This window comes from Paralichthys olivaceus, chromosome 17, assembly GCF_024713975.1.
Source record: "Paralichthys olivaceus isolate ysfri-2021 chromosome 17, ASM2471397v2, whole genome shotgun sequence".
In the NCBI taxonomy this organism is placed as follows: domain Eukaryota; kingdom Metazoa; phylum Chordata; class Actinopteri; order Pleuronectiformes; family Paralichthyidae; genus Paralichthys; species Paralichthys olivaceus.
Window position 1 is genome coordinate 18,502,894 of NC_091109.1, and position 19,987 is coordinate 18,522,880.

General features: G+C 46.1%; 1 protein-coding gene across 7 annotated transcripts in view; it reads left to right on the plus strand.

The window, feature by feature from the left end:
• Window positions 1-19,939, plus strand: part of LOC109644287 (nebulin-like) — a 33,277-nt gene extending 13,338 nt beyond the window's left edge. For 3 of the 7 annotated variants that reach the window (XM_069512137.1, XM_069512139.1, XM_069512138.1), the window contains exons 30-69: window positions 42-152; window positions 256-366; window positions 492-602; window positions 689-796; window positions 1,506-1,616; window positions 1,934-2,044; window positions 2,151-2,261; window positions 2,452-2,562; window positions 3,237-3,347; window positions 3,437-3,547; window positions 3,758-3,865; window positions 4,504-4,614; window positions 4,860-4,970; window positions 5,061-5,171; window positions 5,555-5,665; window positions 5,783-5,890; window positions 5,982-6,092; window positions 6,194-6,301; window positions 6,410-6,520; window positions 6,606-6,716; window positions 8,238-8,348; window positions 8,444-8,545; window positions 8,861-8,965; window positions 9,157-9,258; window positions 10,228-10,332; window positions 10,452-10,556; window positions 10,638-10,745; window positions 10,910-11,020; window positions 11,189-11,305; window positions 11,397-11,507; window positions 11,804-11,908; window positions 12,354-12,458; window positions 12,547-12,651; window positions 12,931-13,023; window positions 13,438-13,758; window positions 14,156-14,333; window positions 14,671-14,763; window positions 15,703-15,822; window positions 16,974-17,104; window positions 17,679-19,939. In XM_069512137.1, the coding sequence (XP_069368238.1) occupies window positions 42-152; window positions 256-366; window positions 492-602; window positions 689-796; window positions 1,506-1,616; window positions 1,934-2,044; window positions 2,151-2,261; window positions 2,452-2,562; window positions 3,237-3,347; window positions 3,437-3,547; window positions 3,758-3,865; window positions 4,504-4,614; window positions 4,860-4,970; window positions 5,061-5,171; window positions 5,555-5,665; window positions 5,783-5,890; window positions 5,982-6,092; window positions 6,194-6,301; window positions 6,410-6,520; window positions 6,606-6,716; window positions 8,238-8,348; window positions 8,444-8,545; window positions 8,861-8,965; window positions 9,157-9,258; window positions 10,228-10,332; window positions 10,452-10,556; window positions 10,638-10,745; window positions 10,910-11,020; window positions 11,189-11,305; window positions 11,397-11,507; window positions 11,804-11,908; window positions 12,354-12,458; window positions 12,547-12,651; window positions 12,931-13,023; window positions 13,438-13,758; window positions 14,156-14,333; window positions 14,671-14,763; window positions 15,703-15,822; window positions 16,974-17,104; window positions 17,679-17,855 (4,713 nt within the window). In that variant the 3' untranslated portion in view covers window positions 17,856-19,939. Of the gene's footprint in view, window positions 1-41; window positions 153-255; window positions 367-491; window positions 603-688; window positions 797-1,505; window positions 1,617-1,933; window positions 2,045-2,150; window positions 2,262-2,451; window positions 2,563-3,236; window positions 3,348-3,436; window positions 3,548-3,757; window positions 3,866-4,503; window positions 4,615-4,859; window positions 4,971-5,060; window positions 5,172-5,554; window positions 5,666-5,782; window positions 5,891-5,981; window positions 6,093-6,193; window positions 6,302-6,409; window positions 6,521-6,605; window positions 6,717-8,237; window positions 8,349-8,443; window positions 8,546-8,860; window positions 8,966-9,156; window positions 9,259-10,227; window positions 10,333-10,451; window positions 10,557-10,637; window positions 10,746-10,909; window positions 11,021-11,188; window positions 11,306-11,396; window positions 11,508-11,803; window positions 11,909-12,353; window positions 12,459-12,546; window positions 12,652-12,930; window positions 13,024-13,437; window positions 13,879-14,155; window positions 14,334-14,670; window positions 14,764-15,702; window positions 15,823-16,973; window positions 17,105-17,678 lie in introns of those variants that run through there. The other 4 variants (XM_069512140.1, XM_069512141.1, XM_069512142.1 and 1 more) reach the window with 4 other exon arrangements.
• Window positions 19,940-19,987: the final 48 nt, after the last annotated feature.

Here is a 19,987-nt window from a genome sequence, read left to right on the forward strand (position 1 = left end):
CAAAAGAATCACGGTTATTAAAAAATGCCCTTCGTTTTCAGACGAAGTACAAGAAGTCCGGGAGGCAGGGGGCCGGCAGCTGTCTGTACTCCACGATGGCTGAAACCCTGGATACTCAACACGCCAGGCAGGCGTCACACATCCAGAGCCAGGTGCTCATCACACAATCACACTCTGACGTGTTGTTGAGTTGATTTAAATAGAATTATATCATTTATACATCCATGTTACTACATGCACCTGGCGCCGCTGCAGCTCCGGTACAAAGAGGACGTGCAGAAGGATTCGTCGTCCTCGCTGTTTTCCATCCTTCCTCAAACCCTCCAGACCGAGTTGGCCAAGGAGGTGACGGAGCTGCAGAGCCAGGTGAGGAAATCTGTCGCCATTGATGTGATTATTGGAATATTGAGTCCTTCACAATAAAAGACTGGTGATCGCACGAGGGACACGTTCACACTTTGTTTGGTTCAATCGTCTGTTTTGTGGCGCAGGTGAAATATAAAGAGGGCTGTAAGAAGGAGGCGTCCTCCTCCCTGTACCGCCTCCTCCCAGAGACGCCAGAGATGCATTTCGCCAAACACATGTCGGAGATGCAGAGCGAGGTGCGGCCTGCGTTTCTCCGATGGCTCACTGGAAAGTTTTTATCTTCTCTGTTTACATTGTTTGGTCTTTTCTGTGTCGTCCGAAGACGAAATACAAGAAGGACAAAGAGGATCTGTCCAACACTCTGTTCTCGCTGCTGCCCGAAACTCTGGAGACTCAGTTTGTCAAAGAGATGAATGAGACGCACAGCGAGGTGAGACACATCAGGGACACGTGTTTGAACTGTTTTAAAATCTGTCGTCACAGTGGCCCAAAGGATTTCTTCATATTTTGCCCATTTGTCACTTGGCCTCAAAGATGAAGTGCTTAGATTTCATAGGTCAAAGGTCACAGTGACCAGAGGAACGTTGTAGACTGAGACGTACAACGACAGGGTGATGATTCCGGTCTGAATCTAGATGTTTTCATTGAGATCCAGATGTTGTTGAACCATTTGAAGCAGCTGCTGCGTCATAATCGTTACACGGCTGCAGCTTTACCCAACAGAAGAATAAAAACACCTTCAGGACGCGACAACATAGAAATCCCTGGTGCGGTGCTCCAGCGGACGTGTATTTCTGCACCGCGACCCTGCGGCGTGTTGGACGGCTCAGAGATAAGGAGGCCTGGACTCAGCTCCGCAGGAGACGCTTTAGTTTTCAGCTGATGAACATCAACGGTTCGTAAAGTAGAAAAATACAAACGAAGTGCCGTCGCCGTGTGACGGATCTGGAAGTGTTCGGTGGAAGCTGATAAAGCCTGGAGGTGATGTCACGGAATGGTTGCTATGTCAACGACCAATGGGCTGTCAGCCAGATAACGCTGAGGGCCGTTTTTAGAAGTTGAAGATAATTTTCTGTGGAGAGTTCAACACGATTGAGACGTGTGCGCTGCCGCCACTGATTCACTGTGTGTGTGTTCAGGTGAAGTACAAGCAGGCAGGGAAGCAGCAGGCGTCGTCGTCTCTTTACTCCAAACTGCCTGAAACCCTGGAGACCAAACACGCTAAAGAAGCGACGGAGCTGCAGAGCGAGGTGAGTCTCTCCCTTTTTCTCTCTCGCTCTCTTTTCCTCCCTTTTCTCTTCATCCTCCATCTTTAAATTCAGTCAAATTCAAATGCATCGACCTCACAGAAGCTTTTCAAAACTTTTTCATTACTATTGTTACTGAGTGGAAACATTATTCAGCTGCAACATGAGACTTCACCACTAGATGTCGCTACATTCCACACACTGGACCTTTAAATCACAAACTGTGTGTGAAATAGAAACACGAGTAAATCTCACGATAAACAATCACAGTCTCTGCTTCTCTACGTTCACTCTGCTGCCGTGTTTTTTGTTTCCGACAGAACAAGTACAAAGATGACGGGAGGAAGGAGATGACGTCGTCTCTGTACTCGCAGCTTTCCGAGACCGCAGAGACGCAGTTCGCCCGGGAGATGACGGAGATGCAGAGCGAGGTACAGAGCTACAGACAGTTTCCATCGTTCCTCCAGTTCTTTATCTGTTTTCTTTTTTTACTCCAGAGAGAGATGATAAACACTGAACGTGACGTCTTGTCTCTAGAACAAGTACAAAGAAAGTGGGAAGAAGAGTCAGACGGTCAGTGTTTACTCCCAGATGACTGACACCAATGAAATCCAGTTTGCCAAAGCTGTTTCTGAAATACAAAGTGAGGTACGGTGAGATTTCATCCGTTCGATCATTCTTCAATTCTCTTCCATCCCAGACCTCCGTCTCCCCAGCCACGTTTTCCAGCTCTTCCTGGGGGATCCGGAGTCGTTCAAAATCTAAATTGTAAACTCTCCTGTCGAGATCTTTGTGTTTCACGGAAAATGTGCAAATGATGTGTCGCCTTGTGTTTTAGGCCAAATACAAAGAAGCAGGGAAGAAGGACGCGAGCAGCTCTCTGTACTCGAAGCTGCCGGAGACTCTGGACACGCTGCACGCTAAAGAGGCGTCACAGCTGCAGAGTCAGGTACAGTAAACATGCTGTGTAAAGATCAGTGTCGGCCCTCATCACCAAAACATCTGGAACCTCCTCGTCTTTCCACGTTGACGTCTTCGTCTTCTACGTGTTCGGCTCCTCTTCTTCATCCTCAGATGTTTGTGTTCTTCCAGTTTCACGTCCGTCACGTGTTAGAAACCTCAGAGACACGTCCACTCGCTCACTGGGAAGGTTCCAGATGAGCTGTTCTCTCACACGGACTCGCTCTGACATTCTCAAACTCCGGAGAACGTCCGCGGCAGCTGACCCGGATGTTTTCTCACATTCAGCCCCTTCACAACGTTTCAGGAGATGATCCAGAGTTCGGGTCTGAAAGCAGCGTATGTGTAACGTCAGCAGGTCCAGGGCTGCGTTCGCCTCTGCCGGAGGTCGTGTCGCCGTCCTGATGATAATATGTGCTGCTTCCTTCCCACTGCTCTTTACACAGCCTCTACATGGCAGCTGGCAGTCAATGAAAAGTCTGGTTGACTCTGGCAAAGTGAAAAACAGATTGTTTGTGTTCATCCGTCTTTAGCAGGAAGGAAGAAAAGTTTACATCAGCTTAAAAAACGTATTTGAAGGTTTCACGATCTGATTTGTTCCTTCATCAGCTCTCGTTTCTTTCTGTGACCTTGAAACTGGATGTGTCTGCCCCCCCTCTGCAGGTGAAGTACAAACAGGACGGTAAGAAGGAGGCGAGCGACTCCCTGTACCATCGACTGCCAGAAACCACAGAGACACAGCTGGCGAAGGAGCTGAGAGACATCTACAGCGAGGTGAGAGACTGGAGCGTACAGGTGTGACGGCGGCGCGTCCACACGGTGCAGGTGGTGACGAGCGCTCGCTTCTTTCCCTTGTGTCTCAGGTGAAGTACAAAGACGAGGGGAAGAAGGAGGTCGGGAAGAACCTGTACTCGCTCCTCCCTGAGACGGCAGAGACGCAGTTCGCCAAACACGTGTCGGAGATGCAGAGCGAGGTGAGGACCCCGGACGCCTCACACGGACGCTCTGCTCGCCAGACGGCCTCGGACTGTGTTTGTGCTCAAAGCAGCGAGAGATGACATTTTCTTTGAATGAGCAGAATGAATGTGGTGACGAATATAACTGAAAACCCACAGAGCCACGGAATTTAACACAACGGTGTTTGGAACAAGTGAATGATTGTTGTGTTCTGTGTGTTTTTCGAGGCCACGTACAAGAAAGACAAAGAGGATCTGCCCAACTCTCTGTTCTCGCTGCTGCCGGAAACTCTGCACACTCAGTTTGTCAGAGAGATGAACGAGACGCACAGCGAGGTGAGACACGCACTTCCTGTGATATCACCGTGTGTGTGTGTGTGTGTGTGTGTTTGTCTTCTCCATGTTCACACATTCCAGAGAAGCTGGGGTCTATTCTGGTCTCGTTATCAGAAGCACAGTCAGAGCTGCTGGATGCCTCCGTCTGTCTCACTGTGTCCTCGTGCTGATAAAACAAATTCAGAGTATTTTTATTCTCTTTTTAAAAACATATATCTCAGCTGCTCCTCTTGGATTTGGTTTTGATGTGAATCATCGACAGTTTGTTTAATCTTTGTTTCATATATTTTCTGTCTTCACAGCAGCTGTTTGTAAATTCTTTCATGAGATGATCATTTTTCCTGACATGTTGGGATCCATTGTGAGATCCCGTAAATTCTGAAAGTCTAAAATAATTTCCTGCAGCCATAACGATCACTGCTCTTCTTCTTCGGAGTCTGACCCTGACAAGCTGCTGCTGCTTCTCCACATGAGAAACACAAACTCCAGAAAATGTCTGGAGCCGATTACACAGACAGAAATGTTAGATTTCGGGTTAATTACTGTGAATAAAATGAGTTTCTAGTTTTTCAAGAGTTGTTCAGATCTGAAAATGTGACGGAGCAACATGTTAACACAGTGTTTGACTTTTCCTGCAGGTCAAATACAAGGAAGCAGCAAAGAGAGAAGCCAGCAGCGCTCTGTTCCACCAGCTGCCTGAGACTCTGCAGACGCTGCATGTTAAAGAGGTTACCGAGCTGCAGAGCGAGGTGCACGCATCTATTATTCACTTTTCATCATGTTCACTCTTTGAGCATCAAAACACTTAAGAGGGATTCCTTTTCTCCGCTTGTCATCTAATATTTAGTCTTTCTAGTCATGAATGAGCGTCGAATGTGATCAGCTGAGTTTGAATCTGTTTGCTGCAGGAGGCTGAACGGCACTTTTTGAATTTCCAGATGTTCAGAGGTTTTAAACTTGAAGTTAAACTTGAGTCTGCTGCTGTTCCCTTCAGAACAAGTACAAGGAGAGCGGGAAGAGGTTGATGTCGTCCAGTTTGTACGCTCAGCTGCCGCAGACGGCCGAGACGCAGCTCGCCGCCAAGATGTCGGACCTGCAGAGTGAGGTAAACACGCCTGACGCTGACAGATCCCTGACGTGTGAATGAGCTTGAAGTCGTCTGTCTCAGTGTCCTCAGTCTCCGTGTCTTCCGCAGAGTAAATACAGAGAGGACGGGATCAGGAGCCTCGCTCAGAGCTTCTACTCTCAGCTGCCGGAGACGGCCGAGACCCAGCTCGCCAGAACGGTCTCTGAGCTGCAGAGCGAGGTGAGGAAAATGGAACTTCCTTGTGCAGATGGAGTTTAGTTTGAAAACTCCAGGACCAGGTTCTAGTCTGGACGAGCAGAAACTGATGTTTGGAGACGATGACTCACAACCTCTTGATGATTTAGTCTTTTGGTCCCGATGTAGCCTTCACTGATTCGTCAGGCTCCTGTCACATGACCTCCCTCAGGGAGAAAACACCCAGCCTCAGGGTTAAAACCGATATGACGCCAAAATGCTTCTAGGGAGAGACGCTGTTTTAAAACCTCGAGTCCCTGGATTGTCCATCCCTCAAATCGTGAATTGATTTTATTGTGCAAAGAAAACACGAGAACCGGAGAAACAGAATCAGCACAAAATCAAAAACGGCTCGATGTTTCCTTTAGGCCAAGTACAAGGAGGCGAGCAGGAAGGAGGCGAGCAGCTGTCTGTACCATCAGCTCCCTGAAACTCTGGAGACTCAGCATGCGAAGGAGGCGGCTGAGCTGCAGAGTCAGGTGGACACACGCCAACACTCACACACTCACACAGTGCAACAACACATTTAATGCTCCGTACCACATTCTTCCATGTGTGAATGATCCTGTCGTCAGCTCAGTATCTGTTTCCTCCAGGTGAAGTACACAGAAGGGAAGAAAGAGCTGAGCACCAACCTGTACTCTCTGCTGCCGGAGACGGAGGAGATGAAGTTAGCGAAAGCAGCCATGGAGCTGCAGAGCGAGGTGGGTGGACGTCCTCATGCTGTCCTCACAGAACAGACTTCCTCCTCTTCTGGATGCTCATCTTCTTGTCTTGTTGCGTTTTGTCTCCCAGAACAAATACAAGCAGAAAGGCCGACAGGAGATCAGCAACAGTGTTTTCCATCAGATGCCAGAAACCAAAGAGATGGAGTTTGCGAAGCAGATGTCTGAACTTCAGAGTGAGGTCGTCTGAGTGTTTATCTGCAAGATGTTTGAATAAACCGACGATTAAAATACATTTCTGTGTATTCATTTGAGGTTGTGTGTGTTTTTATCGTCTCCCAGACCAAGTACAAGAAAGACAAAGAGGATCTGCCCAACGCTCTTTACTCGCTGCTGCCTGAAACTCTGCACACTCAGTTTGTCAGAGAGATGAATGAGACGCACAGCGAGGTGGGGAATATTAAAAACCCAGGAAAGCGTGTGTTGCTCCTGTTTGTGTCCCGATGTGCAGGATTGTGTATCAAGTATTGATCTACTGTTGTTGTGTTCTAATCTCAGAGCAAATACAAGGAGGCCGGTAAGAAGGAGCTGGAGAACAGTTTGTATTCTCTGCTGCCTGAGACCAAAGAAACTCAACATGCCAAGGAGCAAACTCAGCTGCACAGTGAGGTACAACAAACTTCATTCAATATGGGATCTGAGTGGCCGTGCCTCCGATGCGCTGCACAGTACAAGGTTTTGTGTTGTGTTGCAGAAAGCGTACAGGGAGGAGGGTAAGAAGGACGCCGGCTGCAGTCTGTACGCCCTGATGCCCCAAACCATCGAGACCGTCTTCGCTAAAGAGCAGAGCAAGACGCAGAGCGATGTGAGTCACGTCTTCTGTTTTAAAAGAGACATGAGATGTTTCACAATGTTAAAGAAACAGAACAATGATTCCTGGATCCTTCCAGCTGGTTTGATGCTGATCTGTAGTGTTCGTACAAACTAACGCTCTAGCGCTCGTTCTCGGCCTGTTCCTCATCCGTCCACTGAGTTTCAGTCTGTTGTGCAGCGGGTGAGGAGAGAAGATGCTTCAGACACCAGAACCAACCACAGTCGGTATCATGTCATCGAGGCGTGAACACGGAGAGCAGCTGTGTTGTGTTCTACAGCCTGAGGACACAGACACTGACCTACTGCCTGCACACACACACACACACACACACACACACACACACACACACACCCACACACACACACACACAGCGGTGTCTGGTTGATTCAGGCTCAAAACCTCTGAAAGAAACTCAGATGTTAACGAAGTGAAAGATTTTCTTTTCGTTATAAATGTCATCGTTCCGCCCCCTCGCTCCCGGTGAATCCTGCAGAAGATCTCCTGCTGTGTTCTCACTTCGCCTCCTCCAGACTTTCTCTGGAGTTTTTCTGATGAGGGGCCTGGCCAGAGATTATCTGGAGTTCAGTGCAGGTTCGAAAGCAGCTTTGTTGAGGGTGCTGTGGATTCTCCACCTTCATCAAAGTCTGAAGTCAGGGTCACGATCAGACCCTGATGTGATCGCTCAGTTCACAGCTGAAACATAAACTCCACGAAGCAGCTGCGGAGGTGAAATCAAACATCTTGTGCAGCTTTGTCTCTTTTCACGCCGCAGACCACGCGGTTCACACGGGTCACCGTGCGCCGTCAATCGGCCCAGGGGGCAGATATTCAAAGGCTCGGGGGAAACTGGGGCACGATGCTTTCACGTCTGCTGACCGAGCAATGAGACGCTAACTGGAGCGTACAACACAACAGACTGTCCCACTGTCTGCACACCTCAGCACAACTGACCTCAGAGCGTTAAAACTCTTATTTCATTTATTTCATCAAGACTTTATTTGTTCTGTTGATCTGGAATTGGAGAAACAAATAAATCTAATTCAATATGTCACTAATGAAAACATCACTCAGAGCTTTAACTTCACTGGATCCAGATTTCTGTTAGGACCTGAACCAGAGTTCAAATTAAATAAATATAGAAACGTGAACTAAATATTTCTTATAAATTACTGAAGTAATGTTTCTTTTATCGTTCAGGTTTGTTCGTCTACACTGGGTTTAATGTTGATTTCTCATTTTCACAGCTCATCTTATTTTTAACCAAACGAACGAGGCTGAATTAGTCATGAGATATTTTCTCCCTTCTGATCCAACCTGCGTCGTCTTTTCTGTCTCTCTTCGTGTTGTTCTTCTCTTTCTGCCTTTTTTGTTTTTATTTATCTCTTGTTGACAGAAGGGATGATGTTCGTCCGTCCCGTTCTCAAGATGTTAGCAGGAGGTGATTCTAGTTGACTCCTGTTCCTCCCTCAATCTGTTTCTTCTCGTCTTCTCTCTGCGGTCGTCTCTCTGTAGAAGTCGTACAAGGAGAAGTATAATCGTGAGAAGGGGAAGTCCAGCTACACCAACATGAAGACGCTGCCCGAGGTGGAGCACGCCATGGAGGTCAACAGGAACCAGAGCGACGTAAATACACAGAACTAAAGTCAATCTTTTCTTCTGGATCAGAAACACCAACGTAATGCTCCTTGTTTTAATAACTAACTCACTACTGATCTCAGGTCAGCTACAGAAAAGATAAAGAGCAGCTTCATCACTACAACTCAGCACCAGACAGACCGGACATCATCAGCGCCACCAACGCTGCAAAACTGGCCAGCGACGTGAGTGTGTGTGTGTGAGAGGGAGAGAGGGAGGGAGAGAGAGAGGGAGGGGGAGGGAGGGAGGGAGAGAGAGAGAGAGAGAGAGAGAGAGAGAACCACAACATTCATTTCCATTACAACAGTCTTGTTCACCAGCTGTTTTCTGGAGCTGCTGATGAATTATAGAAAACTTTCTGCTGTTAACACCGAACTGCCATTATAGATGTGTGTGTGTGTGTCTCTGTGTGTGTGTGTGTCTCTGTCTGTGTGTGTGTGTGTGTGTGTGTGTGTGTGTGTGTGTGTGTGTGTGTCCTGTGTGTGTGTGTGTGTCCACAGGTGGCCTATAAAAGTAACACAAAGCAGCCAGTTTACAGCGACGTCTCTCTTTTGGCCAGAACTGACATCCAGCACGCCAAGGACGTTTCACAACTGGCCAGTCAGGTAACACACACACACACACACACACACACACACACACACACATGTGCGTCTCTCTATAGTTGTGAGGACACTCACTGACATAATGCATAACCCTAGACGAGGTGTCGTCACAATGATGGTATTGAACCAAAAGTGGCCTCATAACTATAGATATACAGCTGAAACGTCCCCTGTGTGTGCGCCCCCTGCAGGTGAAGTATAAGGAGAACTTAAAGGGCCAGAAGCCTCGTTACAACCCACTTGAGTGTGTCTCCTTCAAACACACACAAGCTGCCGCTGCTCTGGCCAGTCAGGTGAGAGGATCACATGGTTTTAACTTTACTCCAAAACACGTCCACTCACGTGTTTGTTGATGATTTCATTTTCCATCCTGAAAGTACGTCTTAATGGAAATCAATGCAAAGTCCTCAGCAGAAGGATGGCTGTGTGTGTGTGTGTGTGTGTGTGTGTGTGTGTGTGTGTGTGTGTGTGTGTGTGTGTGTGTGTCCTTCTCTTTGACTCACACTCTGAAATTCAGTCTGTTGTGTGGGTGTAACCATGGAAACCTTTCTAAAGCAAATGGCGAGGGATTGTGGGATGAAGGCTGGAGACACACACATGCACATAAACATGATCACACAAACAAAGTCCCATACAAACACACACACACACACACACACACACACACACACTCTGCCTGCTGCCCACACAGCCACAGAAAAGAGTCGCTCCACTTCTCCTCGTTACATAACTTCCTGTTGTGTTGAGCGCTCGTTCGCTGCGTCTCAGAACCACCGGAGCAGCAGACTCTCAGCATCATGATATAAAGGGCAGGTTGCTTTTTTTTTTTTGGCTCAAGCTAAAACAGATTTTGGCATCGAGAGGGAGATCTTCAAACGATGGTGGATGTGAGGAAACACTGAATATTCACAGCGTCCACAGAGTGAACGCAGCTGCAGACGATTGTGTCATCAGCAGAGATTGGCTGAGACATGACGACATGCAGCAAAACAAAATATCCTGAAGAGGGAAAGAATCAATCAATGATTCTTTAACTATTAACTATGTAAAATAAAGATTGAATGAGTTCCTCTCGGACTGATATCACTTCCTTCCACTGTTCTCCGACGTCCAGCCTTTTCTACTGGTGGTGATCTGTGGGGTTTGTGTGATGCTGCTAACACACACAAACACACACACACACACACACACACGATGTAATTATCTGAGGCTCAGCTTCTAAAACATTCACCACTCATGGAAACATGTTCTCCGTCCCTCAGGTGAAGTATAAAAGCAACCAGAACCAGAAACCTGAGGGATCATCAGACCTGCCCAACCTCCTGCAGCTGGAGCACGTGCTGCACGCCAGCAAACTGCAGAGCAACGTACGACTGCGTGTGCTTCTCCGAAAATAAATAAATCAACTGTGTTTTCATTGGTTTGCATATATTCCTAACATATAAAGTTTGGGTTCTACTGTTTGTGTGTGTTTGTGTGAAATCAGGTGGAGTATAAGAAGAAATACGAGCAGAGCAAGTCCCACTACCATGTCGCCGTGGACACGGCTGAACAGCTCCACCACAGGGAGAACGCGGTGCTGCACAGTCAGGTCAGAGGACACTTCTGTCTGTCTCTCTCTGTCTCTGTCTTCCTCTGTCCTCTGTGTTTATCAGTGTGTTCGGTGTCTCAGGTGAAGTACAGAGAGGAGTATGAGAAGAGCAAAGGTCGATCTCAGATGGAGTTTGGAGACACTCAGACGTACAGAGTGTCTAAAGAAGCACAGAAGATGCAGAGCGACGTAAAACACACACTCTCTCTCTCTCTCTCGTTCGTTCATTCGGCAGATAACAGATAAACAGACTCTCCACATCACAACATATTCATTAACGTATATCCCCCCCCCCTCTCTGTCTCTCACTCTTTCTGTCTCTCTCTCTCTCTCTCTCTCTCTCTCGCTCTCAGAGGGAGTATCGGAGGGACTATGAGGAGCAGGTGAAGGGGAAAGCGTTGCTGGACGTTGACCAAACGCCTGGATACCTGACAGCACGTCACGCCAGCAGTCTGCTGAGCGAGGTAACACACACACACACACACACACACACACACACGTGAGTAATACCTGGAGCACACACACACAGTCAAATATATAACATCCACTTCTCTACGTTATTTAAATGTTTTCAGGAATTCATTCATTTTTCCACTCGTTTATTGAGTCACTCACTCCTTCACTTTGTGTAGAAGGAGTACAGGAAAGACCTTGAACAGGAAGTGAAGGGGCGTGGCTTATCTGGCATCGGGCTGGAGGAAACGCCAGAGCTGCTGAGGGTTAAAAACGCCACTCAGATCCTGAACCAGGTAAAACACATCCCACACATGTACAGAAAATCCAAAGGCAGGTGACCCGACTGAAGCCAGCTGGTCTGTTCTGTGTCTCATGTTTGTGTAGCGGGAGTACCGCAGGGACATGGAGAGGGAGGTTGTGGGTAAAGGGATGGAGCTGAGCGTCGACGTCCTGGAGATACAACGAGCCAAGAGAGCCTCCGAGATCCAGAGCCAGGTAAAATGAAATGTTCTCAAGCCTGAGAGTAAGGTATTATATATATATATTATATTATAGATAAAGATGGAACCAGCGAAAACATCACAGTCGACCAAACATTGTTTTCCAGTAAAGAGACAGATCACCTCTTGTGTGTCTGTGGTTCTGTCTTCACTACAGACTCTGTTTCTTATCTGTTTAAAGTCCTGACACTGACGATCGTCTGGAGCTGAGGAGACAAAACATCAAGGATTTTCTTATTTGAGGCCCGAAGAGCTGAAGTTTGTTTGTTTGTTTGTGTTTGTGTGTCACAGAGGTTCTACAAGCAGACGGAGCAGCTCCGAGAAAACTCCTACGGGACGGTTACAGACACTCCTGAGCTGCTGCACGCCTCCTACCTCAAAGACGTCTACAGTCAGGTCTGTGCAGGATTCCTGCATTTCTAGCTCTTTGAATTTCCCTGACACGTCGACCAAAAGTTACCGAAATGACCAACAACCAAGATCCAACTGCGGCTCAAGCCGTCCGTCGTTCTTTTGTCCATGGTCAGACCAGCCGACCCTAAACTTGTCTGTTATCATTAAAGTCGATGCATCGAAACGGCCCCAGGGTTAGTGATGTCAAAATAAATCATTAACACACTGTATACAAACCAGTGTCCTCATAAACATGAATCATTACAATGAGGGACATTTGTTTCTCGGTATGATTTGAAGTCTGATACTTGATCTGCTGTCAAAACAGAAACACAGTAAATCAATAATCTTTACTGTATCAATTGAAAGAAATTACAAATCAGACGTCTCTCATAAGTAGTTTGAGTATTTGTGGGGAATGAACCTTTAACGTTCTGTGTCTGTGCAGAAGAAGTATAAGGACGAGGCCGAGCGGCTGAAGGGAAGTTACAGTCTCGTGTCTGAGACTCCAGAGATGGAGCGAGTCCGAGCCAACCAGCGACACATCAGCTCAGTGAGGACGAGCTTTAGCTCGAAACACGCGTTTGTTTTCCTCCGAACATCAACTCCAATCTAACGCAACGCTCTCTGGTGCCCTCTAGCTGCGGTACAGCTGGGACTCCAAGCTCATGAGAGGTCTGTCGTCCTCAGTCACAGAGACGCCCGAGATCGTCCTCGCCAGAGAGAACGCCAAGAAGATCAGTGATGTAGGTTAACGTGCACGTGAAAGAACGTAAATTTCAGTGGCACAACTTAAGTGATTTGCAACAGGAAGTAGAGGTAAAGTAATAAAAAAAAAAAAAAAAACCTGTTGCTCTTGTTTTTGCACAATTTCAAACATAATCATTTCTTCGCTGGTTCAGAACATCAGCTGACGTTGTTTGGGGGAAATGTTTTCCTGTAGACCAGTGAAAATCTGACGTACTGCTCCTTTAAAGCTGCAACCAGCAGGTGGCGCCACAACGCTGACCTCAGCTCTGTTCCAGGTGTGCTATCGAGAGGAGGTGGGGCGTGGCACCGCCGTCATGGATACGCCTGAGATGGAAAGAGTGCGACGCAACCAGGAGAACATCAGCTCCGTGAGGACACACACACACACACACACACACACACACACACACACACACACACACACACACACACACACACACACACAAACACACACACACACACAGACACACACACACAATCTAGAATCAGCTGATTATTTGTTTATTTTTTTCGTAATAAAAATGTTTTACTCAAGTTCAATCAGAGGAAATCTAAAACTGATGTTGATCATTATTCCTCATCGTGTGACGTCATATGATCAGTGATGTCATGTCAGAAAATAACATCATACAAAGTTCTTCCAGGTGTCATCGTAGAGACACGACCCAAACAACTATTCATGACCATGTGACATCATCATGACATCATATGGGGTCGTGATGCAGTGACAGTTCCAACCAATGGTTGACCAGAATGATGCTTCCTGTCTGTCTCGCCGCCAGGTCAGGTACAAGCAGAGTGCGGTGAAGGCCACGAGTGTGGGAGTGACGCCAGAGCTGGAGAGAGTCCGACAGAACCAGGAGAACATCAGCTCGGCAAGACGCACGCACGCACACACACACACACACACACACACACACACACACACACGTGCAGAGACACAGGCGCTCATTCTTCTCGGTGATGTCATGTGTGATGTCATATGTGCATGTGAACAGGTGAAGTATCAGCGCGGGCTGCAGGAGATGAGGGGGCGGAGCTGCACCGAGCTGGACACACCTGAGTACAGACGTGTCAGGAAGACACAGGACTCGGTCTCCATGGTAGCGGCCTGGTTGCCGTGGCTCCCACCTGGCGTGGCTAACTTGAGTGATGTGGCACCGCGGTTCGGACTGTCGCACTGAGACTAACACCTGCCACCGGACAGCATGGACCACAACGCTGTGTGTGTGTGTGTGCGTGCGTGCCTGTGTGTGTGTGTGTGTAAGTGTGTGTGAGAGTGTGTGTGTGAAATAATAAAATAAAATAAAAAATTCCCTGTGTGTTTTATTTGCTCACTGACCAAAGGCACCCTGTGTGTGTGTGTGTGTGTGTGTGTGTGTGTGTGTGTGTGTGTGTGTGTGTGTGTGTGTGTGTGTGTGTGTGTGTGTGTGTGTGTGTGTGTGTTACCTCTTTGTCATTACAACATTGATACTAATGTGTGTTTGTGTGTTTCAACAGGCCAAGTACCACGAGGACTTTGAGCGAGCGCGCGGTCGAGGCTGCACTCCGGGATTGGACGATCCCAGCATGGAGCGCTACCAGAGATCCAATCAGATGATGGGAGAGGCGGGTTACGGCAAAGGGATCCACCCCCAGGTGATGGAGCTGGACAGACGACCGGGAGGCATCATCGTAGGTCAGTGATTCAACTGTAGGCGTGTGTGTGTGTCGACGCCTCCTGATTGGACGGAGCAGAGCTGTGAGAGGCGGGGTGAAATTTGAATCCAAATATTTAGGTTTAATGTTTATTTACAGAGTACCTTTCACAATAAAAGCCTTTTATACACGGTGGTGGAGTGGAAACATCAGAACTGACCGAGGACACCAGCTCTGCTCACTTTCATTTTGACTTCTCACAGTGACTTCAGTCTTCTGTCGTTTTGTTTCTTGGCACGAGGACTTTTAGAGTCTGTGCACACACACACACACACACACACACACACACACTCATTGATTTTCCCACCTCTCTGAAGACCTGAAGGTGTGGAGGACAGACCCCGGCTCCATATTTGACTTTGACCCTCTGGAGGACAACGTCCAGTCCAAGAGCCTCCGCAGGATGTCTGGTAGATCACCTGACTCCCCCCCGTTTGCTAAAATAACACTAATCATGCTTCCAGACATAAAGTGTGTTTTGCGTTTGCATAAAACAAATCTCTTGGCCTTTGTTTGAATTAACACACGTATAAAAGTCATTTTAATTAATTCACAATCGCTTTTTTAAGAGATGAACTCACCAACTAGAACGTCACTGGGAGCTCATACCTTCGCCAATAGTCTCATTTAAACAGTCCACATTTAAATTCACTCAATCCAGATTTTATTTGGATCTGCGTCAAATCAAGGAAAAGCTTTTAAAAGGTTGCAGAGTTTTTATCCAGAACTAAGAGATGTAGAGCACAAACTTCCATCAAGGCCCAACAGTCGCTTAGATTCAATTCTGCTGCACCAAATCACACACACTCCTAGATACCAGTTCCCTAAATATTTCTAATATAATCAAGATCCACGAATTATTCTCTGAATTCTCTAAAATGTAAAATAAATGATTATAATATTAAAATAAATCCTGGATCTGCACCATAATTGAATGAGTTCTTCCCTGACACTCATCACATCCTTCCACCAAGTAACGTGATTATCTGTCGAGTGGTTATCGCAAAATCCTTCATGACAACAGAACCTCTCGGTGTTGTGTGAGCATCTAAAAGCATGAACACACATTTGATCCCACACACACACACACCCACCACCCTGCTGCCCCCAATACTCACAGGAGCTGGAATCAGTCTCCAACAAATGCACTGACATTAAAAGTCTTGAGAATAACACCGAGCTCCTCCTTTAAAGACGTGTTGCTGTGGTGGAGGCATCGTTAGCTCCTCTGTTTTTCTGTGTTTTCTGTCGACTCACCATTATTTCTCGATCTTCTCCTCCCCTGTCCTTGTTTCTGTCTGTGTCCTGCTGGCTGTTATTTTCTGGTGCTGCCCCCTGGTGTCTGTTAGAGCGGGCAGGCCGCAGACTGAGCCGACAGCACTCGCAGCAGTCTCTCGCCCACAGCCAGGCTCAGTCTGTCAGCTCTCTGACCTCTGACCTCTGGGACCACAGCAGCGCTGACACCCCTGGTATCTTTCTATTCGCTCAGACACACACCGCAGGCTGACGGACGCACGTGTGCAAACTGTTGTGTTCATTCTGTGACAAGATAAGATCAAACTTTATTGATCCCACCCCAGGAAAGTTCACTTGTTACAGCAGCACGTCAGAATGAGGCCGACAAGAAAATACACCCTTCACTGCAGAAATATTGTTTTCTATAGAAATAAACTTGAGTCAAGTGCAGAGGCAAAGGTTGTTCATTAGTATGAGATATTACAAAAAGATGTATCCTTATATTTATAAGTATACAGGCAGATATGTATTTATATATCTACAGCTATAAAAAGATTTATGTAAATATAAAGGTATAAATTCACAATAGTATACTATATAATGTGAATATAAAAAGGATGCATATATATATTTGGGTTATTAGAGTTATATGCATGTATAATAATACAGTATGATATTGATATGATTTACATGTTGGGCAGTATTGAAGAAAAACTAATTCTGAGATTTCGAGAATTAACTTTTAATATTATTTTACAAAAATAACAAAAACAGAAAAAAAACAATACCATGAAGGAGAAGAGGAGTTCCTCTCCCTGTGGATGTAAAATCTTGATCCAATCTGATGGTTTTCTTATAACTCCAGAGTATTAGGGCCATGTTTAACAAAAGAAAACATTCGGTTTCAGGAATAAAGTTTTAATATTACAACTTTATTCTCGTTATATTACAACAGACTCAGTTTCTTATGTTTTTAAAGTCCTGATGCTGGAGTCATGTGGAGCCGATGAGTCTAAACAGATTTAGTTATTTATGACACTTTAACTAAAGTAGAATTTAACAAGATTGACTGAACTTCTGATATTCACCCTCTAACATGACACAGAGACTAAAATGATCACTTTCATTCTTGAAATCTCAGAATGTTCAGGCCCTGACCCTCGGCCGTATAGTTTGCAGTTCTGTCTGTAATCCACAAATCAAACGGACTCATTCTCAGTCTCTCTGCAGGTTTGTGTGAAGTTCACTGTGTGTTTTCATGTTGTTTAACAGCTGGAATCACAAACACGTCTGAGGAGGAAGATCAGGTTTAAACTGTCGGTGCAGGAAATACTTTTAAAACCGACTTACTCTCTTCCTCTCTGTGTCTGTGTCTCTCGTCCAGCGCCCGTCCTTCCAGGAGCGTACCATCAGGGCGTTCAGATGCAGCAGCAGCAGCAGTATCACGGCTACATGCATCAAACCAGCATGTCATCTGTCCGATCCGTCACCTCCCCGCCGCACTCAGCCACCATGGTACCTGCTGAATCACAGGACGCCTCATTTGTGGTGTTTTTTTGTTTTTAGTCAAAATACAATATTCAAGAAAAACCCATGGGAGCTCCAGTTACACAACTTTATTTATAACAGGAGAAACTTACATGAGAGGGTAAACAGTGTGGCAGCCATATCCAATACAATTGAAATCAATGGGGACCTCTTTTTCAGAGTTAATATAACAACAGAAAAACACAACATGTCTCCATACTGTATATACTATATATATAATGTGTGTATATATATATATATATATATATACTGTATACTCCACACTGCTCCTGTGGTGTCATCAAGTGTCCAGAAGCCCCGACATTTTTGGCCTAAACGTCCTCTGTGATCAAAGCCTGAACTCAGCTCCAGAAGAGGATTTGTGCTTTAAGTCAGGATTTCATGGAGGTGAAAAATCATGACAGATGTTTTGAGTCTGGAGGTAGAATATGGACAAAGAGCTGGTGTTGGTCCACACTGTGCTGCAGAGACAAAGAGACACTGACTGAAAGACTCAGGACACTGCTGCACAATAACACATGTCTCTTCTCGTTGTCTGCAGCGTGTTTACCGGGCGCTGTACGACTACGCGGCTCAGGACCACGACGAGGTCTCGTTCAGGGATGGTGACGTCATCATCAATGCTCAGCCAATCGACGAGGGCTGGATGTACGGCACCGTGCAGAGAACCGGCAAGTCGGGCATGCTGCCGGCGAACTACGTGGAGTGTTGCAACTGAAGGAGGGAGGAAGGTGTGGAGAGGGAAGAGAAAGAGGGGGGGGGGGGGGTTCTTATGCTGAAGTTAGTGGCTCTTTTTGGTGTTTCTTCTTCCAGATGTTTCCAGCTGCAAAAGTTTGAATTCACAGATCTGAAACTTTTTAACTGTAAAAACTGTAACAGAGCAGTTTCCACAGCTTCAGGTCACAATCTGGTTTTCTAGAGTCGTGTCATCACTTGTTCCTGTAAATTGAAACACCGACCTCACTCCAACACAACAGCTGGAATACACTGAACATGACAGACAGCTGATTTCAGACACGCACTGAACTCCGGAGGTTGTCTGGACATTCTCCAGATGAATTCTCCCAGTGAGATCCTCCGACCAGTCTTCTAGTAAAAGTTCTGCAGAAAGTCTGGAGGAGTCGATGTGAGAACACAGCAGGAGATCCTTCACTGGGGTGGGGGGGGGTGGGGGCTCAGAAGCCCTTGTCTAGAGAGTTTGTGGTGATGAGATTTGAGGCACGTCACTTCCTGCCTCTGTCTGCTGCTCCGCCCCTCACCTGAACGCTTGTTGTGAACGAGTCTGAGCGAAGAATCTCCTGCTGCGTCCTTCATGTGTGAAAGAAACAAACATCCAGACCCAAACCTCTGGACATCCTCCGGAGTTCATGTCTGAAAACAGCTCATGTGAGGGTGGAGGGATCAATGTCACAGAAGTTACGTCACATGTTGCACGTAGAGGAGGGAGAGAGAGAAGATGGAATCGTGAGGAAACAAAGTATGAACGAGTAGAAACATTTTTTACTCAAAGTGGGAGATGAGAAAAGAAGGAGGCGTGAATCCTTCAGTATTTTAACCAGAAGAGGAAGGACGGACACAGTCCAAAACTCAAACTGTCTGATTATCAGGAGAAGACGTTATAAAGAACAAGTCTGGTGATATTTTATATTTTGCTTCTCGTTGATATAAAAATATTGCGTGTGCATCCAAAGCCTGACACGTCTCATGTGTTTGTGCCATAGAGCTCCATCCGCCGCGGGAAATAGTCCCCAACAAATGCACTGTTTCCTCCTGTGAGCGGCTGTTTCAGGAAAAAACTGAGCCCCGTTTCTGAAATGAAAATATTTATTTGTGAGCTTGTTTTTTAAAGACTTTAGAGGACTCAGTCGCAGAGGAGTCAAAGAGAGTTTTCATCTGATGATTGACAAAGAGAAAACTGCAGGATTTCATAAGACTTATTGTGGAAACGAGGATGGGAAAGTGCTAACGTCTGATTTCTGTCTTTAAGAGACAAGTTGGAGGGTAGGGAGGACAGAGGGGTGCAAGGAGGAATTAAAGATAATAACAGTTTAAAGATGTCTCACGTTTAATCATTTATTTATCCTGAGTTTTATTCATGTGCAGGTGAGTGTAGTTTAGTTTTTGACCTCTGATATAAAAGTTCACACGGCGCAGCTTCGGTTGGAATAAAGGAACTAACACACTGTGTCTTTCTGTTTCTCATATCAAATACTTTTGTGTTTTTCACGATGAATAAAAGTTTTCAGATCGCGTGTTGTCGCCTCCAGACACTTTCTGGAGTCTGAACAGACTGTGAGGACGTCAGGCCTCGAGATTTGCGTGTGTCGAGTATTTTGATACACGGCTACCGTCTACATTTTGGAAAGAAATATCTTACTCTTGTACTTGTATGTGTCCAGTACAAGTTTTTAGGCTCTGTTGTCTTGCTGTGTGGATTTGCATCCCAGTCTTGTACTGAGTAAAACGTCCGTCAGCCACGAGACGTCATTTTAGCCAGAGAGTCTTCTGCCTTTTGTATGTTTGATTTTTTTCATCAATACTAGATGCAATAGAATATAATTTACTGAGTACTCACATGTTAACTGTGTTGTTTTTGATGGCATTTTAGAAAACCCCTTATTTTCCTTGTTTTGGTTCTAATGTCACCAAGTTTTTGATTTAGTCTGTATGTGATGACAGATTATACTAAGTTTATTTACCTTTTATTTCAAATGATATATCGCTCAGTTATGTTCTTTTTCCAGATGATTATTGCCGTGTGTTGCATATGTAAGAAATAAAAACAGACGATTTGTCAACAGAGATATGATTCTTCTTCAGAACGAGTCTGAAACAGTGAAATCAGAATAC